The 21,710-nt window shown below is 40.9% G+C and overlaps 2 protein-coding genes and 1 long non-coding RNA gene across 4 annotated transcripts in view; 1 reads left to right on the plus strand and 2 right to left on the minus strand.

The window, feature by feature from the left end:
- LOC126382756 (uncharacterized) overlaps positions 1-21,710 on the minus strand; it is a 199,091-nt gene that overhangs the window by 36,702 nt on the left and 140,679 nt on the right. The gene's annotated exons all lie outside the window — the stretch shown is intronic.
- On the minus strand, positions 362-7,365 carry clul1 (clusterin-like 1 (retinal)). Its single transcript, XM_050032805.1, has 9 exons — positions 7,245-7,365; positions 4,586-4,695; positions 3,011-3,159; positions 2,749-2,919; positions 1,956-2,394; positions 1,587-1,709; positions 1,287-1,501; positions 822-1,000; positions 362-566 (listed from the first exon to the last, which is right to left on the minus strand). The coding sequence occupies exons 2-9, from the start codon at positions 4,686-4,688 to the stop codon at positions 551-553; spliced, it is 1,395 nt and encodes a 464-aa protein (XP_049888762.1). The 5' UTR covers positions 4,689-4,695; positions 7,245-7,365; the 3' UTR covers positions 362-550.
- The window catches only part of colec12 (collectin sub-family member 12), a 51,617-nt gene continuing 43,030 nt past the window's right edge, over positions 13,124-21,710 (plus strand). The window contains exons 1-2 of the mRNA XM_050032800.1: positions 13,124-13,597; positions 19,200-19,250. Coding sequence (XP_049888757.1) covers positions 13,591-13,597; positions 19,200-19,250 — 58 coding nt within the window. The 5' untranslated portion in view covers positions 13,124-13,590. The remainder of the gene's footprint in view (positions 13,598-19,199; positions 19,251-21,710) is intronic.

Here is a 21,710-nt window from a genome sequence, read left to right on the forward strand (position 1 = left end):
CAATCCATTGGTTTCCAGCAGAGAACCATAGCTTGGATTTGGAGGTGCTGACTCTCATCCTGACCGCTTCACACTCAGCTGCAAACAGCCCCAGTGCATGCTGGAGGTCATGGTGTGATGAAGCCAACAGAACCACATCATCTGCAAAAAGCAGAGATGCATTTCTGATGTCCCCAAACCGGACCCCTTCCTCCCCCCAGCTGTGCCTTGAGATCCTGTCCATGAATATCACAAACAGGATCGGTGACAAGGGGAAACCCTTTGAGAACGTGTTTGACTTCACGCCGAATATGTGGACATAGCTCTCACTTTGGTCATGCAGGGACTGGATAGCTTGTTTTATTTTATTTGTTTTTATTTATGTACACCATTTGACAAAAGGTGTGAAGTACATTTTCTTCTTTTTACATTCAACACATAGCAACGATTGACATGGATCAATTGTAGTGTATTTACATTTCAACAAGATTATGCCAACTATACAGGAACACAATCTAGTTCTGTTCACAAAGAAAGTGCTGGTAGAAGTTTAGAAAAGGAGATGGTAGCTTTATTCGTCCTCATACCTGTGGAGGAAGAGAGAATGCATTTAGGTCAGAATTAATATTAGTAGAAAACATTGCAGCCAAATATCAGAAAACTCAAGCACTCTTTTTCCTGAAGCTCATTATTTAAAGAAAACGTGCCTGTTTTTATTTCAAGAAAATCTTAAGTAGGAGGACAAAAGAGTCTGGGGAAGAGAAGATGGATGACGTCTGTCTCTTTAACCCTGTGATGCCACTAGTGCATTATGGTCTAATGGAGGTCATTAAAGTTCTCACCTGACTATCTCCTTGTACTTGTTCAGAGCCTCCTGGGCCAGGTACTGGATGAAGGCTGGGTCCTGCAGCTCCAGTTCCCCAGGAACAGAGAGGAGAAGTGGAGGAGAGTTCAGGATGTTCACCTGCACCTTGGTGTCAGTCACAGACAGGTTCTGCTCATTGTTGGTCTTTGGCGCCACCTGGAGGGTAAAAGAAGACATGTCTTACACCAGCCACTGTCAGTCTCCAGTAAAGGAATATCTCGCCCACAGGTGTTTTCAATAGTAAGGTTTTAGTTAAAGTGCATGTGTATGGGAAGTACTGAGCATACGACTGGGACTTGGATTATACTGTTGTTAAAAGAAGCCCCCTTTTACTCCATCAAGAACTTTCTCTGTGGAGGCATGCGAGAAAGACAGTGTTCTTCACAAATTCAGCTTCACACAAGGTGAGGTATTGATACAAATTCCCTCCACTCCTTCTCACCCTGGTGATGCGGAAGATGTTTTCAGGAGTGCTGTTGTTCTTCACAGCCTCAGCCACCCAGCTGAACTCAGCCGCCATGTTGCTAAGCCAGTTGACCGTCTCATCAGTGTGGCGCTGGACAATAGACAAGATCTCATCATACTGCTCTTTGGACACATCCAGCAGCTGGGAAACCTCGTCCAGCTCCACATGCAGCTCCCGAACACTGGGGCACTCTGGAGACAGGAAGAGGAGCTGTAAGATGTATGTAGAAGACATCAGCTGAGGTAATGACAAGCTGTAATGGTGGTGGTGCTTCACCTGTGAGCAGAGCCCCCTGGCAGGACTCACACTGGTTCTGCAGCTGCCAGCACTCTGAAGTCTGTCTGCGAAGGTCTCGGCACAACCTCCTGTTCTGCAGGAAACGGGGGAAGCTTTGCCTCCCTACATCAAATAAAAGTGTTTAAAATTTAGATCAGTATTTTTGTCCATTGGCATTGTCTTAAGATGTGTTTTGTTGGGTCAAGATATTCATGGAAAGCAACAAATATCATCTCTGTAAACTGGTTTTGGTGCCGAAGCCAGAGATATTTTATAAATTCACACATACAACCAGAGGAATCTGTAACTGTGGTATTTGTCTGACATATTTAGGCCTCACTGGCACCAGCTAACTGCTCTGTCCACTACCTTTTTTCTTCTCTTCCTCCACTGCCTCATGGATGTCATCGAACACCTGCGTCACCACAGCTCCAAACTCCTCCACCACACTCTTGCCAAAGTCAAAGAAGGAGTCCAGCACCTCCTCCAGTCCCACACCCTGCAGGAAGCCCGAGTCCCGGCTGGGGTTGTAGGGATCAGTGTCGGTCTCGTCCATTGGGATGTCGGTGTCGTTGAGGAAGGCTCTCTGGAGGGCTTTATCAAGCCTGCTGCTCATCCTGGAGACCAGCGCCACACTGCGGTTCACCAGCATGCCCACCTTGCTGGCCAGGCGGTTGAAGGAATCCTCAATGCGGTCGACCTCAGTGTCGGTGACGTCAGGGCCCTGATTCACCAGGATGTCTCCTGCATCCATGGGAGGCTCACGGGGGCCGAAGCGCCTGGAAACTCGGCGGAAGAAGTTCTCGACCTACAGAATGAAAAGTAATGAAGGTAAGTTTATTTTACTGTTGTCTCAATAACAAACTTAAGTTGACTTTTTTTCTAATTTTTCTAATCTATCCTTGTTGAATATTGTAGAGTTAATCCTAATCAGACCTCAAAAAACTTTTCTAATGAAATATAATGTGAAGCAAAGTGAAGCAGTCTGTGTTAAGTTCGAGTGTTCACAACTCATAGATGTGATGAGGGGACAAATAAGACATTTCAAGGTAGTGGTTCTCAAACTTTTCTCAGTAATATACCCCCTTTGAAATTTTTTGGGCAATGATACTGCGAGAGTTTGGAGGTTCAAGTTAGAAAGTCAGAACTGTAGTTTTCATACCTTGGCATGGAAAGTGCCAAATCCCCTGCGGCACGTGGAGGTGTAGAAGGTCTTGCATGCATCCTCCAGACAAGGTCTGCACTCCTCCCATTCAGTCTGCAGGGAGTCTTTACACTGCTCCTCTGCCTCCTCCAGCTTCTCAGTCACCTCCTTAGCCAGTTGGTCTGCCCCCTAGTGGCAGAAAAGGAAACAGTTTTCGTTCACTTGCCTTTTTTGTCCATCTTGCTTTCTTTCTCAAGAGAGGTTATAATGTCGGTCTTACCCTCTTCTTTTCGCTACTGTGTCGGAGGGACTTCATGAGGTGTTCATGCTTCTGCTCATTCCTCCACATCACCTCCCTCATCTGCTTCACCCCGTACAGAGCTCTCCTCACCTCCTCGTCCACGAGTTTCTCGCCATTCAGGGACAACTCTGAGAGAGAGAAGGAGTAAAACAAATGGGTGAGATGTTGACAGACCAAACAGGAAAGTTTAGTCAAAAATATTGACTCCATGAAATTAATGCTAATTAAATGCTGCTGGTAAACAAATTTACTTTTAACCAACAATGGCTCCATACCACTGTTTCATCTCCAATATCAACACAGCAACCTCAATTATCTGCAGATACAATCCAGTACTGTCTTTCCCCCTGTCTTAAAACCAAAGCTGTCAAGAATACGTATGCATGGATGCACTTTGCTTAACTTAGCCATGTAAAATCATCATGCTCCGACTGTAAGACTCCCCTAGAGGAAGAAATACATGATGATAATACATAGGATGTGATTCAGTTATGCAACACTGCTGCTTCTTTTTATTTAAACTTTTTCAGACAGAGAACTTGTAGCAGCATTTTTGATTTGTCAGCACCATTCAAACATTCAAAATGAAATTTAAGTCCAGCTCAGTTTAGGAATAGATGTTACAATCCCTTGATGTGCATAATTGAGACTATGAATGGGAGTGAAGCGGGAAGGTTAGATGGATAGAAAAGTAGGAAAGAGCATAGGTAGGTAGAAGAGTAAGGAGCATAGGGAAGACAGAGCCAAGGAGGGACATATGTGCAGACTGAACTCTCCCCCGCTGGACCGGGCCATACACTCTACCTCCCCCTACTCCCCCTATTTTAAACTGCAGCTTGGTGCAAAAGTTTAAATCTGAGCATTCAAATTCCAGTGTAGAATACAAGATATAACTCAACACTCAATGTATATGTATTTTATAGCATCTCCAGTATAAAATGTATGGTGGACATTAAGGCACTCAGCACTGAAACTCTAGGCTGTTGGTCAACTGGTGGGTCACAGTCCAAAAGTGGGTCCACTCTGAATGGACCGCAAGTGACTCACAAACGTGTCAAGTATGTAGAAACACTTTACTTTGAAGTACAGTGAATATCCGGCACAGAGCTTTTATTTTGAAGTGTTGTCTCCTGCTGTATAGTGAGTGACTACCAGACAGCAACTTGATAGAGACAGCAAACTAGCTTGACATGGCCAAACACAAGTATGATGCTGAATACATTAAACTGTGTGAACCTTGAACTAATGACTAAGAAGAAATCTGGACCCTGAGGCTGGACCAGTTGGGGACCACTGCTCTTAAGTAACTCTACTGTTCATGGACACATGCTGCTCATCCATACAGAATGTTATGTATGTTTTAGTTAAGCATTAATGTGACAGTTTAGGCTAATGGATCACATAGGATAATACTTAATTGTTTCCCCAATATCCAATCCAGTGATTTTGGCCTGTATTAGGCTGATACTGATACTGAGTACATCACACATGTTCCTTTGAAAAATAAGTAAAGTCAAAATAAAAAAACATTATTATTCCTCAGTGCTGACTCACGTTTCAAGGTGTCCTCTGAGATGCCTGTGGGCTGGTCCTCTGGGGCCGAGTGAAGGACCCCCAGCGTCACCACCAGAACAACCAAACCCAGCAGGAGCTTCATTCTTGAACTGAAAGGACACAAGGGGGATGAACATTTACTTTATGATCACACACACACTGGGTTTTAATAGGATAAGAAGACAACAGGTGCTGCGGTGTCTGATCCAGAAAGATAATAGGATTTGAGCTTGAGCATGATTAAACATCAACAATGCTGCACATGGTCATAAGTAGGTCTGCCACTAGGTGGTGCTGCATATCTGTCTGGACTACAGGAAAAAATCAACTGCAGGCACATGTCCCCAACACTTGGATGTCAAGAGCAATTCATTTTAGTTGGTTGGAAAGCAAAGGAGTGACTTAACAAAACGTATGTGTCTATAATTTATGTTCAGCGATTAATAGACATCATGTCATCAGATTTTAAACTATAGAGAAGGTGTCTGTGGTGTAAACGGGGTTGGGTCAGATTACATTAAGATGTAGTCTGTAACTAAATTTCTGTAACTCGTAATGTTTACCATCAGAATACAAAACATTTAATGTAATCTGAATACTTGGATTATTTATAAACCAAACATTGATAATATTGCACCATGTATTACAAATTTGACTTAGACACAAAAATATGATTTTCCACATTATATTATATTATATTATAATTTCACTTTAAACGTCTCAAAATATTTTCAATCCAAATAAAATGCACTTTGCATATTCAACATGTACAATGATTTGGAGTGACATTGGAGTGATTTTATTTTATTTTTTTTATTCTATTTCATTTGCATTTTTGAAGGTTATTTAACATATGTAGAGAACAAAAAGGATAAGGTAAAAGAAAATACATAAATACATACATAAAACATAAACAAACAAAAGCGTTAGCAATATCAGGAAATTAGCGACAATAATATAATGAAAAAAACACAAAGTAGTTATACATTATTTCATAGGATGTATTAAATAAACGCATGAATTCAAATATAAGTTAGAGGATACATCATATAACAACTAGGTGTACTGTAGATACACACAGATATCAACACACGATACTCACATACCTGACCATACATGCTCGCACACATGACTGTGTGTGTACCCAAACATGGACACATAGTTAGCCACATATTTATGTGAATGATAAAGAACAAGAAAACACTTCTGTGCTATCAGTCTCATTACGTCAGCTGTTATATAATCAAAGATCATTGGGAACATCGTCTTTTATATATCTCAACCATGTTTTCCCATCTTTCTTCAAAAATATCTTTGTATTTTATACTTTCTTTATAGGAAAAAAAATATAGGAAATAAATAAATACTATTTTTTGTTAAATAATATATTTTTAATATTAATTTCAATTTAAATAACAATATATATATATATATTTTAAATATACATACTTTTAATATTTTTTCTAGATATATCTACTAGATAAATATTTGTTTTTATGGGAAAAATAGAAGTGTAAAATATGATTTTTCTTTTTCCTTTAAAATAATAACATTTTAATAATAACTTTAATTTAAATAGTAATATGATTTTTTTTTAAATGCATATTTTTAATATATTTTATTAGATTTATCTAGAAAATAAATCTAGATTCAAAAATGTTATCAAGTAATCTTTGAGAATGTAACTAATCTTATCACACATTGTTTTTCAAATGTAATCTGGTCTTATTTTAGTTACTTTTTTTTCTTTTTGCAATCTGATTACATAATCCCGATTAAATATAACTTGTTACTCCTCAACCCTGGGGGTATGAGAGAATATTTGCACAGCTAAAGCATTTACTTCCAGATTCACTTTAAGTTCTTTAAGTTTTACTACATCTTATTGTTTGTATTGCTTCAGCTGTCTGTCCACACTGTGTAACATGAACTCCACGAATACTGCGAGGGATTCCTCTCTTTCCTTCGTCAGTGGACACTCTGTCATTTATGAGACTTCTTTGCCCTTTTTGCCCCTTTTTTAAGCTAATGATACCATTCAAAGGTCAGCAGTAGGGGGCAAGACACCTAACGAGACACATCATAGGACTCGTGTCAGCTTGAAAACTTGCCAAGCTGTGTTTATGTCTGGACCATCTGCTGTGTCAGGAGGTCAGGCTCCATCCAAGTCAAAAAAGCTGACATTATATGTTGTTTACATGTTAGTTTGGTAACCAGTAAACAAGCTAAAGTCAGCTGCCCCACTTCAGCCACGCGAGGAGTTACACAAGTTGGCATCCAGCAGGGATTTAAGATAAATAGGGATGTACTCACTTTACTTATTTCATTATGGGTTTAAGCTGCTGGTACAATCAGCTCCATGGCAGCCTGCTCACAACATGTAGCTTTTGTTTCTAACATGAGAGTGAGAGCTACATAATATATACATAACTTTATAATTATGAATTAAACATTAATGTTAAGATGCACACATTGATGAAACTGATGTTGCAGTAACATCGCAATCTTAATCCAAAACATCACTTTAAAGTAACAAGCAAACATAATGAGCAGTTCAAACGATAAGAATATGAACTTGTCAAACTAATATTAATTATAATATCAAAGCTATGACGGATCAAACAAGACCGTTAGTTACCAACAAAGCAAAGAAACTCACCAGTAGACGACTGACGGTGCTTCTCGGCTGGCAGGGCTAAACAAAGTGCTCCGTATGGACAGTAGGCATGAAGTTTGTGTTGACCTGTCCAGGTCTATTTGTGCTCTTTCCACTCAAGCTTCATCCTATTACAGTCTTTGCTTGATGTCAGTGTCCGTTAATCCAGCATCCAACATGCTGTCAGAGAGGTTTGCTTTGCATAACAGGCTGCTTAGTCATGTTAGGCACACTGTAGGCTGCTGTTTACATATAGTAAAAAATATATATTAATTTGATATGTGATAACACACACACACACACACACCGGACACTTCATTAGGTGCATATATTCAGTGTGATTGAATACAGCAGCTCTGCCAAGAATTCTACCTTTACAAAGTTTTGATTAATTAATTTTTTTGTTTTGTTGACACTGTCAGAAAGCTAATAAGTCTATGTTATTATTGAGATCATAGTGTGTACTGGAGTGCATTATGTTTATAAAGATATGTCTAAAATTCTGACAATTCAATTCTGACTATTCAACACCACTGCAAACAACAACTTAAGTAATACACCTCCAGTTAAATAAAAACCTCTCTTACAGGGTCAGTAAAAACTGGACATCATTATCTTTGCAAAGGCAGAATTTACTGCAGAGCAGCGTGATCACATTAGATTATACAAGTGTACCTAATAAAGTTGCTCTCAGTTTGTCATGTTGTCTTTCATATGAAGTGCAGAGAAGTATTTCTTGTGTAACACAGTCACTATTTCTGCCAAAAATATTTCAGTTAAAGGTCCAGTGTGTGTGATGTAGGAGGATATATTAGCAGAATAAAAAGCCCAATAGTAACAATGCTGTAAATGTCCGTGTTTGGATGTTTTATTTAAAATTTTCCACTGATTCTCATAAATGGTTATTATTAGAAAGAGAAGACCACTCCCCATATAATACAGGAGCTATTTTCTTATCTCCTTCCAGACCTTCCAAACCTAAACTCAAGAGTCATGAAATAATATATGCATCAATTCACATCTGGAAGCCGTTAAACAAGCATGTTAACCTAAGTTCTTTCACTCTCTCAATGCCAGTTTATGTCACCTTTAAATTTGGGAGAATGCTGGAATACATAAAATGCTTTAACTAGAAATAGAGTATGATATAATAAGTGTGTTTTTTTTTTTTTTGTAGTGTAAAATCGCCTGAAAAAGAATCATTGTGTTTTTGTTACCTTAGAATGAGCCATTTATATCTACATAGGGAGCAGGTCCTCGTCTACAGAGATCACCATGTTGCACTACCATGTTTCTACAGTTGCCTAGAATGGACAAACCAACACTGGCTCTAGATAGGGCTATTAGAGTATTTGTGTTGCCCACCATTTGCAGACAAAAGCTTTGGGGAAAAAAACAGATTTTTTTAATGTGAAACTGCTTTATTCTTTTCCGCTATTCAAATCCATTTGTTTTGGAAAGGTAGAGACCTCTGCGGATCATTCAGCTTTTGGAAAACCTCCTTAACATCTGGATCTTAAGTTATCAGAGAGGAAAGGTGAGCACACATTAGCAGGTGCTGGGCTAGCGGCCCATCTCCAACATGCTAAACAGCATTAGAGAAACACTGATTTGTAACATGAAACTTCTCTATTCAGCATTTTTACTGGTTTTAATCACCTGGTCTGTTTGTTTTGGAGAAGAAGAGACCTCTGTTAATAATTCAGCTCCCAGTAAAAATCCCCTGAACAATGAACACTGAGGGAATTCTAACCTGGAGAAGTTCCAGCTGGTTGCAATCTGCAATCCTCACCACTAGATGCCACTAAATCCCCCTAAATCTTACACACTGGACCTTTAAAGATAAATGAAAGACTCATCTTTTTTTTAAGAAAAAGAATCTTGTGCAAATATTGATTAAACATGACAAAGCAACTGTTTTCTTTGTGCCAAAACATTTTGGAAATGTCCATAGTACACACAAATATTGAAGCATGTTAAATTAATGTGTCTACAAGATGTGGTGGGCTGGGCTGCACTGACGTCAGCTCTTAAATGATCCCTCAGTGGGGAATCCGTGATGCAACATGCACACACGCGCGCACACACACACACACACACACACACACACAGTGAGCTGTACTTTAAATCAGTGTTTCTGGAGTTTGACACAGTGAGCTGTACTTTAAATCAGTGTTTCTGGAGTTTGAAGCGTGTCATAATACTCTAATAAGTAGAGATCACACGATCAGAAAAGATTGTTTTGCTGGACCTGAGCCAAGTGCTGAACTCACGAGAGCAGCGCTTCATCCTTTTAACACCTAAGCTACTGTAGATATACAACTAACCCATATTCACATAGGTAAAGATAAACACAAGGCTTATTAGGGCTGCATAGTATATTGTTTTATTATCATCTTGTCAATGTCAGACTGCGATGCTGCACTCAGGGACTTTCTGAGTTCGTATCAGGTGAAAACTGCAATTTAAAATGTAACTATCAGCCTTTTTATTGGTGCATTTTGTGTTCGGTACAACATTAAATTTGTTAAACAAAAAACAATGTTGGAATTAATGTTCTTGTGAGTATTATTGTTACTGCAGTATTAAACAATGTTACGGCATATTTTCTTCATATTGTGCAGCCCCAGCCCTGATTTTGCAGTGATTGGTAACGTCTGTCTCTCATGTATAAATTACCAGCAGTTATTCTTAGACTTATACCCAGATGTGAATCCAGAGTATTTTTAGTAAAAGGAAACATCTCTCTCAGCAGGAAGCTGTTTAGCATTTCCACCCCTGGAATGTGAGGGACTTTGGGGTGAAAGGGTTCCTCTGTCCCCGTCTCTTCACTGGTGCCCCATCTACCTTAAAAAAATGTGCCCTCTTTGCATGCTGTGACCCAGAAAATAGGGTCCTCACTGGATAATAATCAAAACCAGCCTGCGCTTTAGCTCAGTCTGCAGCCTCGCTGACACCTTCAACACCTGGTTCCTATAACGCTGCAGGGAGAAACGTTCTTCCCATGTTCTCCTGCGGGTTGACCCTAACGTAAAACAGTTGACAATAAAACGTCTGAGGCTTCATTCGTGCAATCACAGAGGAAGAAAGGTAAATTGCAAAAATGTTAAGTTGGACTTTGAGAGCTGATGCAGGAGAAATTGACTTTTTGTTGGTCTGATGTCTCCACATATGCACTGTTAGGTTTTTAGAGATGTCAATAAACTTAAAGGTGAAGATAACCGGCTCACGATGTGGTCTTGTGTTAAGTTTTGTGTCACTGATCAAAGCGTCGAGTGCTGAGCTGAAGACATAAACAGGTGCAGGGGATAAAGTGCTTTACAGAGACCTGAGGTATAATGGATGAAACAAGTTAACAAGTGGGAACCAACAGATAGACAGCTGTGGTGAATTTTGTTTGAAGGAGCAGGATCGGTGTAAATTACGTCTCATTGTAGCTTGTTCAACTAAAATGCTCAAAGGGGAATGAGCAGCACATATTTCCTCAGTGATACAATAATGAGCATGCAACAAGTGGGAGAGAGACAGAAACTAATATTAAGAAGAGTAACAGTTATTGGATATGTTTGCCTTTCAGCAAACGTCATGGTTAACTAACAGCAAATGTTAGAAATAAATATACTTTGGACTGGATGGTTCCTACATGAAGCTGCTCACAACAAGGTCTGTGGATTATCTTGAGAAACCGGGTCATGATTTCTGGAAAGAGACATTGCTGTTGAGTTTTTTAAAATGTATTTTTGCCGCTTTGAGCACCACAAACCTAGGGCCATCTAGTTCCATTATATTTAAGAGAAGGCAGACATCTCTACGCCTGATATCTCCAACTCTTGGTTACTCACGGCAAAACAATCTAGACTGATAAATATCCCTACAGGTAAGAGGAAGAAATTTGTATTTCTGTCCCTTTAATAGTGTGTTTCAGCACATTTTTGGTTTTAATTATCCCCCACAATTTTCTGTTTTGCTTTTCTTTTGTGTTTTCAGCCACAGCAGGCAGCTGTTTTCAGTAAAAAAAAGCTCTGATAAACTCACAGTGTGCCTGCTCAAACAGCAGACAGACATGGTTTGAGACACAATCGAGCATTTAGCAGCTCAAGAGCCAAATGTTTCCCTCAGGAGCTGGTAGAAAAAACAAAACACAGCTAAAAGATAGTGAGTATTAGACTTATATTAATCAAGGAGCCAGAAACACAACCCCAAATAAATGATGATGCTTCTCTCTGTCTAGTGGACAGGCAACTGACACATTCCTCATATCAGCTTCACAGCTTGTTGCTGCCTCCATGTGGCAAAACACAATAATTAACATAAACCTGATGTGCAGGCTGGAAGAGTTTGTCCACTTTTGGAATTAACTGCATATTTATGTTTTTAGATTGTCTTATATTTTAAAGGCAAAGCTAAATTAGGCATATTTTCATCATAAAAGTGGCCATCTTTGTAAGAGAGTGTAACTACATTTCACTCACAGTCTTTTCTAAAGTGGGATCTATAGTTCTGCGTCCAATCGACGCCATACCCGACGCCATAGCCGGACTTGCACCTCCCCAGAAATGTTACTATACATTGCGGTGACGCTAGTCTGAGTGGGTGGAAGTTCGCTGCAAAGATCAGCCTCTCATTGGGCGGAACGAGCCACCCGCTGAAAGTCCCGCCCTACCACCTCCGGTTGCAGTTTTCAACACGTCCTTTACTAAGTTTTGCGGTGTTTGATCTTGCGGGGATGTAGCCATTTTTCTGCCATGGTTCGCGTCCTGTAGGCGATATTTTTGTGGGCGTGTTACACCAAAACCTGTTTCCCCCCGGCAATATTTTTGCAAGCGCACCGTTGCTGTGGCAATGCCAAGAACGATTGTGATTGGTTGAAAGAAATACAAGCAGCCGGGACGTTTTTTTCTCCAATCTTAAAGTGACAGTCGGCCCAGCCAGACCTTTCTTTTCTTGAGAAAGGTCTGGTGAGCGAGACTATGGGTGACACAGACCTCCTGTCTATTTTTGTAAGCTGAAACCATTTCCCTCAGTGGAAACAAAGCTTTTATTTACTTTCATTTTACAGATAAGAAACAATAAATTGTTAAGAATCAGAATCAGACAAATAAAAACAATAAAGCCTCCACAAAAATAGCATTTCAAGACTTGTGTGTGATTTATCCTGGCTTCATATGAGTAAAGGAAATCTCCACTCATTGCTAGGCTAATTCATACAATGTTAAATGCCATAGGCTTGTGCTAAAAACATTAGCATGTTGCATTTGTTTGGAAAACGTGTTTAGTATAAGACAGTTGTTTTGTTGGTGAATCTTGTGAGTTGTAATGGAGCCGAATTTTGTACTGTAACCTTTGTTAGATGTTGCTGTTGTCCCTGGTTTCTTATGAGTAGAGGAAAAGTCTGCTAGCTGCTAGGCTAATTTATAGCTACAATGTAAAATGCCATAGGCTTGTGCTAAGAACATTAGCATGTTGCATTTTTGGGGAAAATGTGTCCAGATAAAGACAAGTGCTTTGTCTGTGAATGCTGCGAGTTATAGTGAAGTTGATTAGTGTACTTGTGTTTGAAACTGTCTCTATTAAGCCATGTTTAATGTGGACAGGACTGCTTTTATTTTGACATCCACAATCACCAATGTTGCACAAGAAGCAGGAACATGTTCTTAGTTACACCTGTTAATGGTTGATTAGTCATGCAATGCTTTATACAAGTCCAAAATGTGTTATCCGATACTGTCACTGGTGCTTATTCAGCGGAATTGTGCGCAATATAAAAAAGAATGAACACACACACACACACACACACACACACACACACACACACACACACACACACACAGAGTAATCAGTGCAGAAGGTGCTCACAGATGTGGGAACACGTGGTTTCTCCGAGCAGCCCTACAGGCGCACCACTTCCTCTCACGTTTGGATTCCTTTACTTTCTGAGTGTCTCCGGTTACTGCTGCCTCTGCGGGTACCACCACAGTGCTGAGCTGGACAAGGATACACCCTCACCTCAGCATCTCTCCAAACTGCCACATAAATAAGAAGACTTTTTCCCTCTCTTGCTTTTGTAACTGCTACTTGCAGAAAAAGTTCACTCCTCTCTCTGCTGCAGCATCTGAGGTGCGCCACTGAAGTTACCTGCGCTGCAGGAGATCATCCCCCAGTGTGTGAGGAGCCACCGATGGAGCTTTGACTTCTTATTCCTGCAGACTCAAACTAACAGAGGATACTGGGATACTCACAGATCCAAGCTGCTGCGCGCTCAAAAGGAGCTTTTGGGCAAATGCCATTGCGATGCTGTGGATGTGACTTCAGACAACAGCTTCACTACGGTACAGTCCTGTAAAGCACAATGAAAGGTAGGCTCATTCACAGACATGAGAACCCAACTTAACTCAAGCACACGCGGCAGTTTCATTGATGGTCTATTTTCTGCTCGTGCAGCATTCCTCACGCACTTTCTTTGTCACTTCTGTTCCTGTTTCTCTCAGTCTGAGACGTGAGGAATGCGTGGGCTACAACTTGCGTCTGACATCTGGTTTCAATTAAGGGACTCTGCTTGGGATTGTTTTGCATCTGGCTGCTGCTGCACATCAAACACTAACTACACTAACACAGCTATTCACTGCAGAGCCAAAACAACCTGATGAAAACAACTCTTTACTTGCTGACTGTCAGGAATACTGGGACATTATTTGGGCTTACTTTTTATTTTCATGTTGTGCTTGAAGACTTTTACGCAACAGATCAAATGTTAGTTTTGGCAAATAGACATAAAAAGCAGCGGAGGAAACACTGAGTCAGGCTGGTCCCCCGTGCATGAACAGCTTTATTGTGGTACAATTCCACGCGCGCACACACGCGCTCACCCCCGGCTATTAATCCAATGACTTGCTGCCTTTCAACACATTACATGGAATATAGAACCGACTCCAAAGTGCATGAGTCATGGTGGTCAGCGGGTAACAAGTCATGAATTTAAATAAAGGTTTATTTTAAGTGTGCCCAGATTCCCACGTGGGGACCTGATGTTTTGGTGCATGTCACTCTCACCTACTCACAAAGGCACGCTCTGGTCCATTATCACATTGTATAAACACTACAGGACTCCTGCCACCTTGTGGTCCATCTTAGAAAACAAAGCTCTGCATTGTGTGCATGGATATGACCTGCTCTCTGGTCTCACAGTAAATCTGTGATGTGACTGGCATGGTGACCACTTCCTGTTGCTACTGTAATTGCAGTGAGAGGTAATGGGACTTTACATAAACACCATTATGTTTTTGTTTTTAGAGGACTGCAGTGGGGGGTTTTAGTTGTTTATTCTAGATTTTTTTCCTAAAGTTTCCTTTTTCCAGTTCTTTGTTTAACAAGACTCAGGCAGCGCTGAAGACGTCTTTAGGCTACATACGTGCAAGTGGGCAGGTATACTGTGAGACCAGCATGCGTCACATATCGACGTTTGGTCATGGACCTTCCATGTCCAGGTACGACGTGAAAGGTACCCTGGATGTGTTGGTTGTTGATGTTCTGGGACGCAGTTTCAATTTCTGCCTGTAACATGCATTGTCTTCTTTCAAAATACACTTCTGTTTTCACAGGAAATTTACCTTTTACGTACAGTCGCTTTCAAAATACACGCACTACGTCAGTACAACTACACAAAGTGTTGTTTTTTGGCTTCAACAACTAACGAATGTGGTTAGGTTTAGGAAAAAGGAACAGGCTTTAGCTTTATAATCTTATGGGACCGGGATGAAAGTCTGTGTTTGTTGGACCCATTCACCACCATTCCCACCCACCCTAGTCGGCCTTTTGACACTTTAACTTTAATTGTTGTCCTGCCGCATTTCCCCCTGGCGCTGCCGAGCGCCGTTAAACTATAACGGCGACAGGCCGTGTATCATGCCAACATTGAAGGACAGCTTTTTCGTCACTGTCTGACACCTTAAGTCACTGACCAAGCACCTGATTTCGATGACTTTGGAGTGAGAAAGGGCTTAGACAGGCAGCAGGGACCATGCTGTCATTATAGTACGTTTGCTTGATTGCTGTTGAGCTTGAATTTTAATTTTTGATGTAACTTCCTCCAGGGCTGAAAAATGATGCAAACACAGACATGCCAAAAACTGCAATTCCTCTCATGGCCACTCGAGGCTGGCTCCAGAAGTGAATCAGTTCTCATAGACCCTCATGTTAAAATACTCAACTTTACTGCAGAAATAAAAATGTTTACAGCCTGGTACAAAAATGCTTTTAGTCGGTCGCTATAGCTCAATTTAAAATTTTTATGCAACTCACCTGTTTACATTTTATCAAGGCATAAATTATGTATTGATTAAGGCTGTGGCTTCTTGATTGGCAGTGTCCTCTGGCTCTCCATCAGATCCACCCCTTGCTCCTTCACAGCTCCACCCACTTGTCCAAATATGGTCACTTCTGGCTCCAAAAATCCAAGTTGGGGATGACCAAAAAAGCCAAACTCAAGGCCCTTGAAACTGCAGTTTGTAAAACAAAAAAAAGCATTTGACAGCATTATGGCAAAGATCCTACAGAGAAATGAAACATTTTTCTTTACCTTATACTTGATCCAAACAGTTTGTTAGCGTGTGTAACCAAGTATTGCTCAGTAGAAGTCTTGTTCTGAAACCCTCACTTATGTCACCTCTCGCAAGACTTCAGAACGAAACTTCTCCTTGAGCAAGACTTGGTCACAATAACAAACAGACCAGTGAAAAGTACAGAAAAATGTTTAACTTCTCTGTAGGGCCTTTGCCGTAATGCTGTTGGACACTTCTAATGTCAGTCTGATCCTGTCAGTGGCAAAAAAACAAGCAGTAGTGGAAGTACTACATTGAGAATGAGCAATTGCTCGTAGGGATTACATTGTTGTCTCTATTAGTTACTTAGACAGAAAACATGGGAAAGTATGGTCCAGGTTGAAATATATGTAAGTTTCCATTTGGATCTGAGCTAAAGTTGGTCAGAAACTGAGAGTTCTAGATATTATTGTTTCAACAGCATTTTTCTGACTGTATTTGAGTGTTAAATGGGTGCTAACTTTATGCTGAAATAAAGTCATTAAAATGGTGTTTAATCAAGAGTTACATGTAACCAAGACATCTAAAAAATGTTAATTTATAGCACAGTTTTAATCATGATACATCTGTTGACCTGCAGAATCACCAAATCAGTGCTCACTCGGATCCGTTCCCATGATGTTGAGCAATACTCTTTAACTATCATGGCCTCATGCAGCAGTGTTCATCCCAAAATCCAAATTATGCTGAGTTTGACTCATATTTTTAAATCCGCTCAGTTTTCAACCCCCTGAACAAAATGTGATGAGCTCAATTTCCCCGAATAGCTTTTGAAAAGCCAAGCACACTTACGGTAACATTACCAATGTAATGGGACACAATCATGTTGCTTGGGAACACAAACAGGACACAGAGTATTGGGGGTATTGTGAAAGGCAAATTCCTCAAGTAAGATGTGGTTTCAGATTATTTACAACTGTTTGGATTGTTCTTGTCACCTCTTAACTCGCTCTGCTATCCGTCACGGGATGTCTGCTAAAAAAGTCACAGTGATTTCTTGCAGGTTTAAGCCCGAGGAGCAGCCGTTTCTGAACATTCCTATATGTTGAACTCAGGAACAGACATGCAGTACAACATGAAAAAGACAGTCAGCTTTCTTCATTCACCTGTAGCTACTTCTCTGACGGACAGCCGTAGCTCTCATACCGCCACACCTCACTGCTTTTGGCATTCTAGATCAAGACATTTGTTTTTCTGAAGATGTTTAGGCCATGTGGTGTTTCTTTATTTTCTCTGGCCATGGATGATGACACAGGAAAAAAGCTTTGAAGTTGGCAGAGTACTTTCCCACAGGCATAAGAGCTGCTTGAAAAGAGGCGACACTCGGGGCCTATAAGGTCATGGGAGATGGGAGTAATCCCACAAAGTGAAAGAAAAAGAGAGTTTATTTGAAAGAGCTGAGCTAATCTGAGCGAGACAGGGTGTACTTTTGTGTTCAATATTAATAACTGCACAAAGAATGGCTTCAGTGAACTGAAACACGGGGATGGAACAAGCTCTGTACCATTAGGATATTGGAACAGAAGAGACTATTGCGGTTGAAAGTGATTGTGAAAGTTCGATCTTGACCTGACAACAAAAATACATCACCCCAAAATGAAAACACATATTTTGCCTATTACTTGCGGTGCTATTTAAATCTACAATTTTTTGTGTGAGTTGCCGAGTGTTGGAGATATCGGCCGTAGGGATGTCTGCCTTCTTTCAAATATAATGGAGCTAGATGGTACTCGGCTTAAAATACATCTGAAAAACTCAACAGCAATGTCTCTTTCCAGGAATCTAGGAACTATTTCCTTTCTACCAGACTACATCTGCCAACCATATCACCACGCAGAAGGAAACATGCATCTTCGGCTAGCTCACCTAGCACCAGTGAACTAGCTAACGTGTGGCTCAGCTGAGAATGACATCTTGTGCTGTCACAAGCACGAACCTCTCGTCCATGAGTAGATGCACGCTTCCATCTGCGCAGTGACAAAGTTGGCGGTAGGGCTGGGCGATATAACCAATATATCAATATATTTTCATGGAGGATACGAATTTAGACAACATCATTTATATCGATATAGGGTCAAGTTGCGTACATAACACACACCAGTGTTCGTCTCTCGTCTCCGCACAGCTTCGCCCCACTCATTCACTCACAAGTTTTCCAGCAACACTCAAAGAGACACAGAGCTGCTCCTCTGTTTAATCTGTCTATTAATTAGTCTACAGCGCAAAATCGGTCTATATGTTCAACATGCTAAATCAGTCTGTGAGATGAATGAAATTACATCATTCATCAACACATGAGGTACAGCGCTGTGCTGCTACTTTGTGTGTGAGGTGCATCATAGCCCGTTGCCGTTCTTCTTGGTAGTCTTGGTGGGCAATGGGGGGCGTGAGCAAGGAACAAATGTGTCGCTCAGCTTGTGATGTAAACAGTGACATGGGAGGGAAGTCGTGGCTGGTCAGTCCTTCAGCGATTCTCTTGTAAGTCAGCCCGTTCTTCACCGTTCCCGTCATCTGATGATTAATGGCCTCTTCATTTGCGAGGGCAAGGAGGGCGCGCAATTCCTTTTCTCCTCAGTTGCTCATCTTTACAGTGTCTGTCAGGTTTGCATTTCCCTCTTGCTACTAGCTGCTCACTAATTCCTGCTATCAGCTGTTTCACGTGCGGCGTCATCAACAGCTCCTCCCACAAGTCTTCAACAGCCCCTCCCATTGCAGAAGGCCACCTTGGTCTGTTTAAACTAAAGGGGTTCCGCCAATATGACTACCCTTCGAGGCGGATAATTGGGCACCTCGGATCAACTCGCCAATCCGGCTCTGTGTGTCTAAACTCTCGCAGTTTCCGGCAAAACGGCCCAACATTCACAGAAAATCTGGCAGTGTAAAAGGGGCTAGCGGCATGATGCAGGCAACAGAGCTGTTTAAAAAAAATGCAGCAACAACACAGAGGTTTCATATATAAGACATATATAACGCGGATAACTCGGCCTCTGTTGATACTCTGTGCATAAATAAGATTAATAGCCTAAATAAATAAAATGATTTAAATAATTTCCCAGCACTAGATTCATTTGAAAGGTCACGAAAAACAACTTTTTACAACTTTTTTCACTTGAGTTTTAAACAGCATTTCACAATCCTCATTGGCAGAAAAAGTTTGCTGAGGTTGCAGAACATTGAGCAAACTATCTGCTAAAGAAGATTGTGAAAGCTCTGGAAAAAAGCTTGTTAGTGGACCTTGACTTCAGATTTTTTATTTTTTTTTGTTCAAGAATTTAAAGATTTAGATGTGTACATGTAATAACATGAGGTAGTGCCCCAGTCTCTGATTTTTAACTCCTTTATTTCTGTATTCTCCCTCTAGACGACTTTGCTGATGAGGAGGAGGTGCAGTCCTTTGGTTATAAGAGGTTCGGTAAGTATCAAGTGACTCCTTGACTTCCAGCTGTGAACTTAAAGGACCACCTTCACTGGTTCATATCCCTTCTGGCACATCAGTGATGTCAGTCCTCCAAATGATTGCATAAATGATATTTCCTCTAAATACAGTATTGTGCTTGGCTGTAATCCACCTACAATAATCCACAAGGTTAAAAGGAGGCCACACCTCATTTCCCAGAAACAAACTTATTTTTGGCTGCTGCTTTCATTTTTATTTCTCTGGTATAACAGCAGTGGGGTACAGTGGAACGGGAAACCACAGCATCCTGGGTGTTCCTGACCAGACGACTGACTTTGCAACCTTATCAGCATCTTGGTGTGCTTTTGTTTCACTCTGCACAAAACTACACACAATAACTTGGTCTGAAACCAAGAAAATCAGGCTCCAAATGGGTCTGCTGATTTCCGTTTCTTCTAATGTATCTGGGTCTCACATCCAGATTTTCCAGACAGGTTCATAATCTCACTCACTCATCAGGCAATAAAAAAATTATAACCATTGGCCAGATGTTGGTAACTCTTCCAGCTGTGTGTAGCACGTTCAAAAATGTTACATTAACACATTCCTTGAGTTCTATCGGATGTCCTGACTCAAGCCACAATCATTTCCACCAAAATATGCAAAACCTGCTACTTTTGAAACTAGTGTGAGGTCTTTGCCTGAGATATTAAACAGGGCCTTAAACAATCGTTGGGTTTTAACATCAAAAGTTATTAACGGAAATTGATCACATGCCTCAAGGTGCCTCTGGCCGATGTATGTAGATCAGGGTATTATTTAATTAAACATATTCAAGTTCAGTGTTGTCAAAATATTTGCATGATGGAATTATAATTAAAAGCAGGCAATATCTGATCAAAGAACCAGTAAACATGATCAAGAATATGACTTCGTCTTTTGTGCTAATTCTTTACAGTTTTCAATAGTTCTTTTTCACAGCAGACATTTTGACTCATTATAGCGGAAAACATTAGCGACTGCTCAGTTATTTTAAGTGTTCCAGTGAGCCAGCATGCACAGTACGAGTGCCTCCCCTGAGCAGAATGCAGTTATCATAAATGTTATTTAATACACCTGTGTTTTTCTTACTATAACATGTCAAAATGTCTGCCGCGAAAAAGGTCTTAACTCACCCCCAGCTGTAACAACCTATGTTGCAAGCTGACATATATAATTACCGTAAAACTTAAATTAATAGCCCAGGCTGTTATTTGCCTATAGGCAGGTGTCTAACCAGACCAGGCCTCTATTTGAGACAGGCCTTTATTTGTCAAAATTTGTGCTAATAAAGGGGACAGGGTGTTTAATTGGGACTAGGCTTTCAGTTGACCCTTCGTTAAGCCTCTCCCTTAATCAGTCACTGTCCAATCCTACGTTAGCAACCGTGTGTAGCAACCAAGAGGTCCGTCAAGCTTTCAGCAGAAGCTAATATGCCGAAGCGGTGTGCATACGGTAACGTTACCTTCAAGTCCGACACCTGATACCCAAAAAGTGTCGAAGGTGGTGTTGAATTTTTCGCCTTCCCCAAGCCCAAGACCCAAGGAAGATATGGCTAAAACAGTGTGGAAGACCACACCAACAGCTGAATCCAGTAAAGATCAATATTGAAGACCTTTCTGTCGGCTTCTCTCTGATATCTCCGAACAGTTTTTCCAGAAATTTGATGTTATTTCTTTAGAATATCTCTCACTGATATCGCTGAAAACTCCATATTTCTTATGCTAGGAGTGAAAGCTTGACGGACGTGGCAACAGTAATGAAGGGGGGCAGGGCTTAGCGAAGGGTCAATTGAAGTTTTACAGTAGGTGGACGATGCTAAATTTGTCACTACAATTGCTCAAATTTCACTCTGTGGGAGCTGCTTTGGTAGGTAACCATATGACCAGTCATATTTATATTGGTGATGTGCCTTTAACCTAGCATTTAGGTATGCTATGAAGGAATTGTTGGTCTTGCTTTTTAAACACAACATTCAAACTTGGCCCCTCCTCCCTACACTGAAAGCTGCTGTACTATCAGAGAAATGCTACATTTTTGTAATGGAAAAAACAATGGTGGCACAGTGGTGCAGTGGTTAGCATTGTCACATCAAACATGAGGATTCCAAGTTCGAACCTGGGGTGGGGGAGCCCTTCAGAGTTTGCGTGTTCTCCCCATGTGAGTGTAGGTTTTCTCCGGTACTCCAGATTCCTCCCACAGTCCAAAGACATGCAGGTTAATTGGTGACTCTAAAGTGCCCCAAGGTCTGAATGTGTGCATGAATGATTGTCTGTCTCATTCAGCGACCTGTCCAAGGTGTACCCTGCCTCTCGCCCAATGTCAGCTGGGATAGGCTCCAGCTTTCCCACAACCCCTAACAGATTAAGCAGTTACGGAAAATGAATGAATGAATGAGGAAAAAACTATACTTTAGCCAGCTAATTAAGCTAACTG

Source organism: Epinephelus moara, chromosome 21 (genome assembly GCF_006386435.1).
Source record: "Epinephelus moara isolate mb chromosome 21, YSFRI_EMoa_1.0, whole genome shotgun sequence".
Lineage (NCBI taxonomy): Eukaryota > Metazoa > Chordata > Actinopteri > Perciformes > Serranidae > Epinephelus > Epinephelus moara.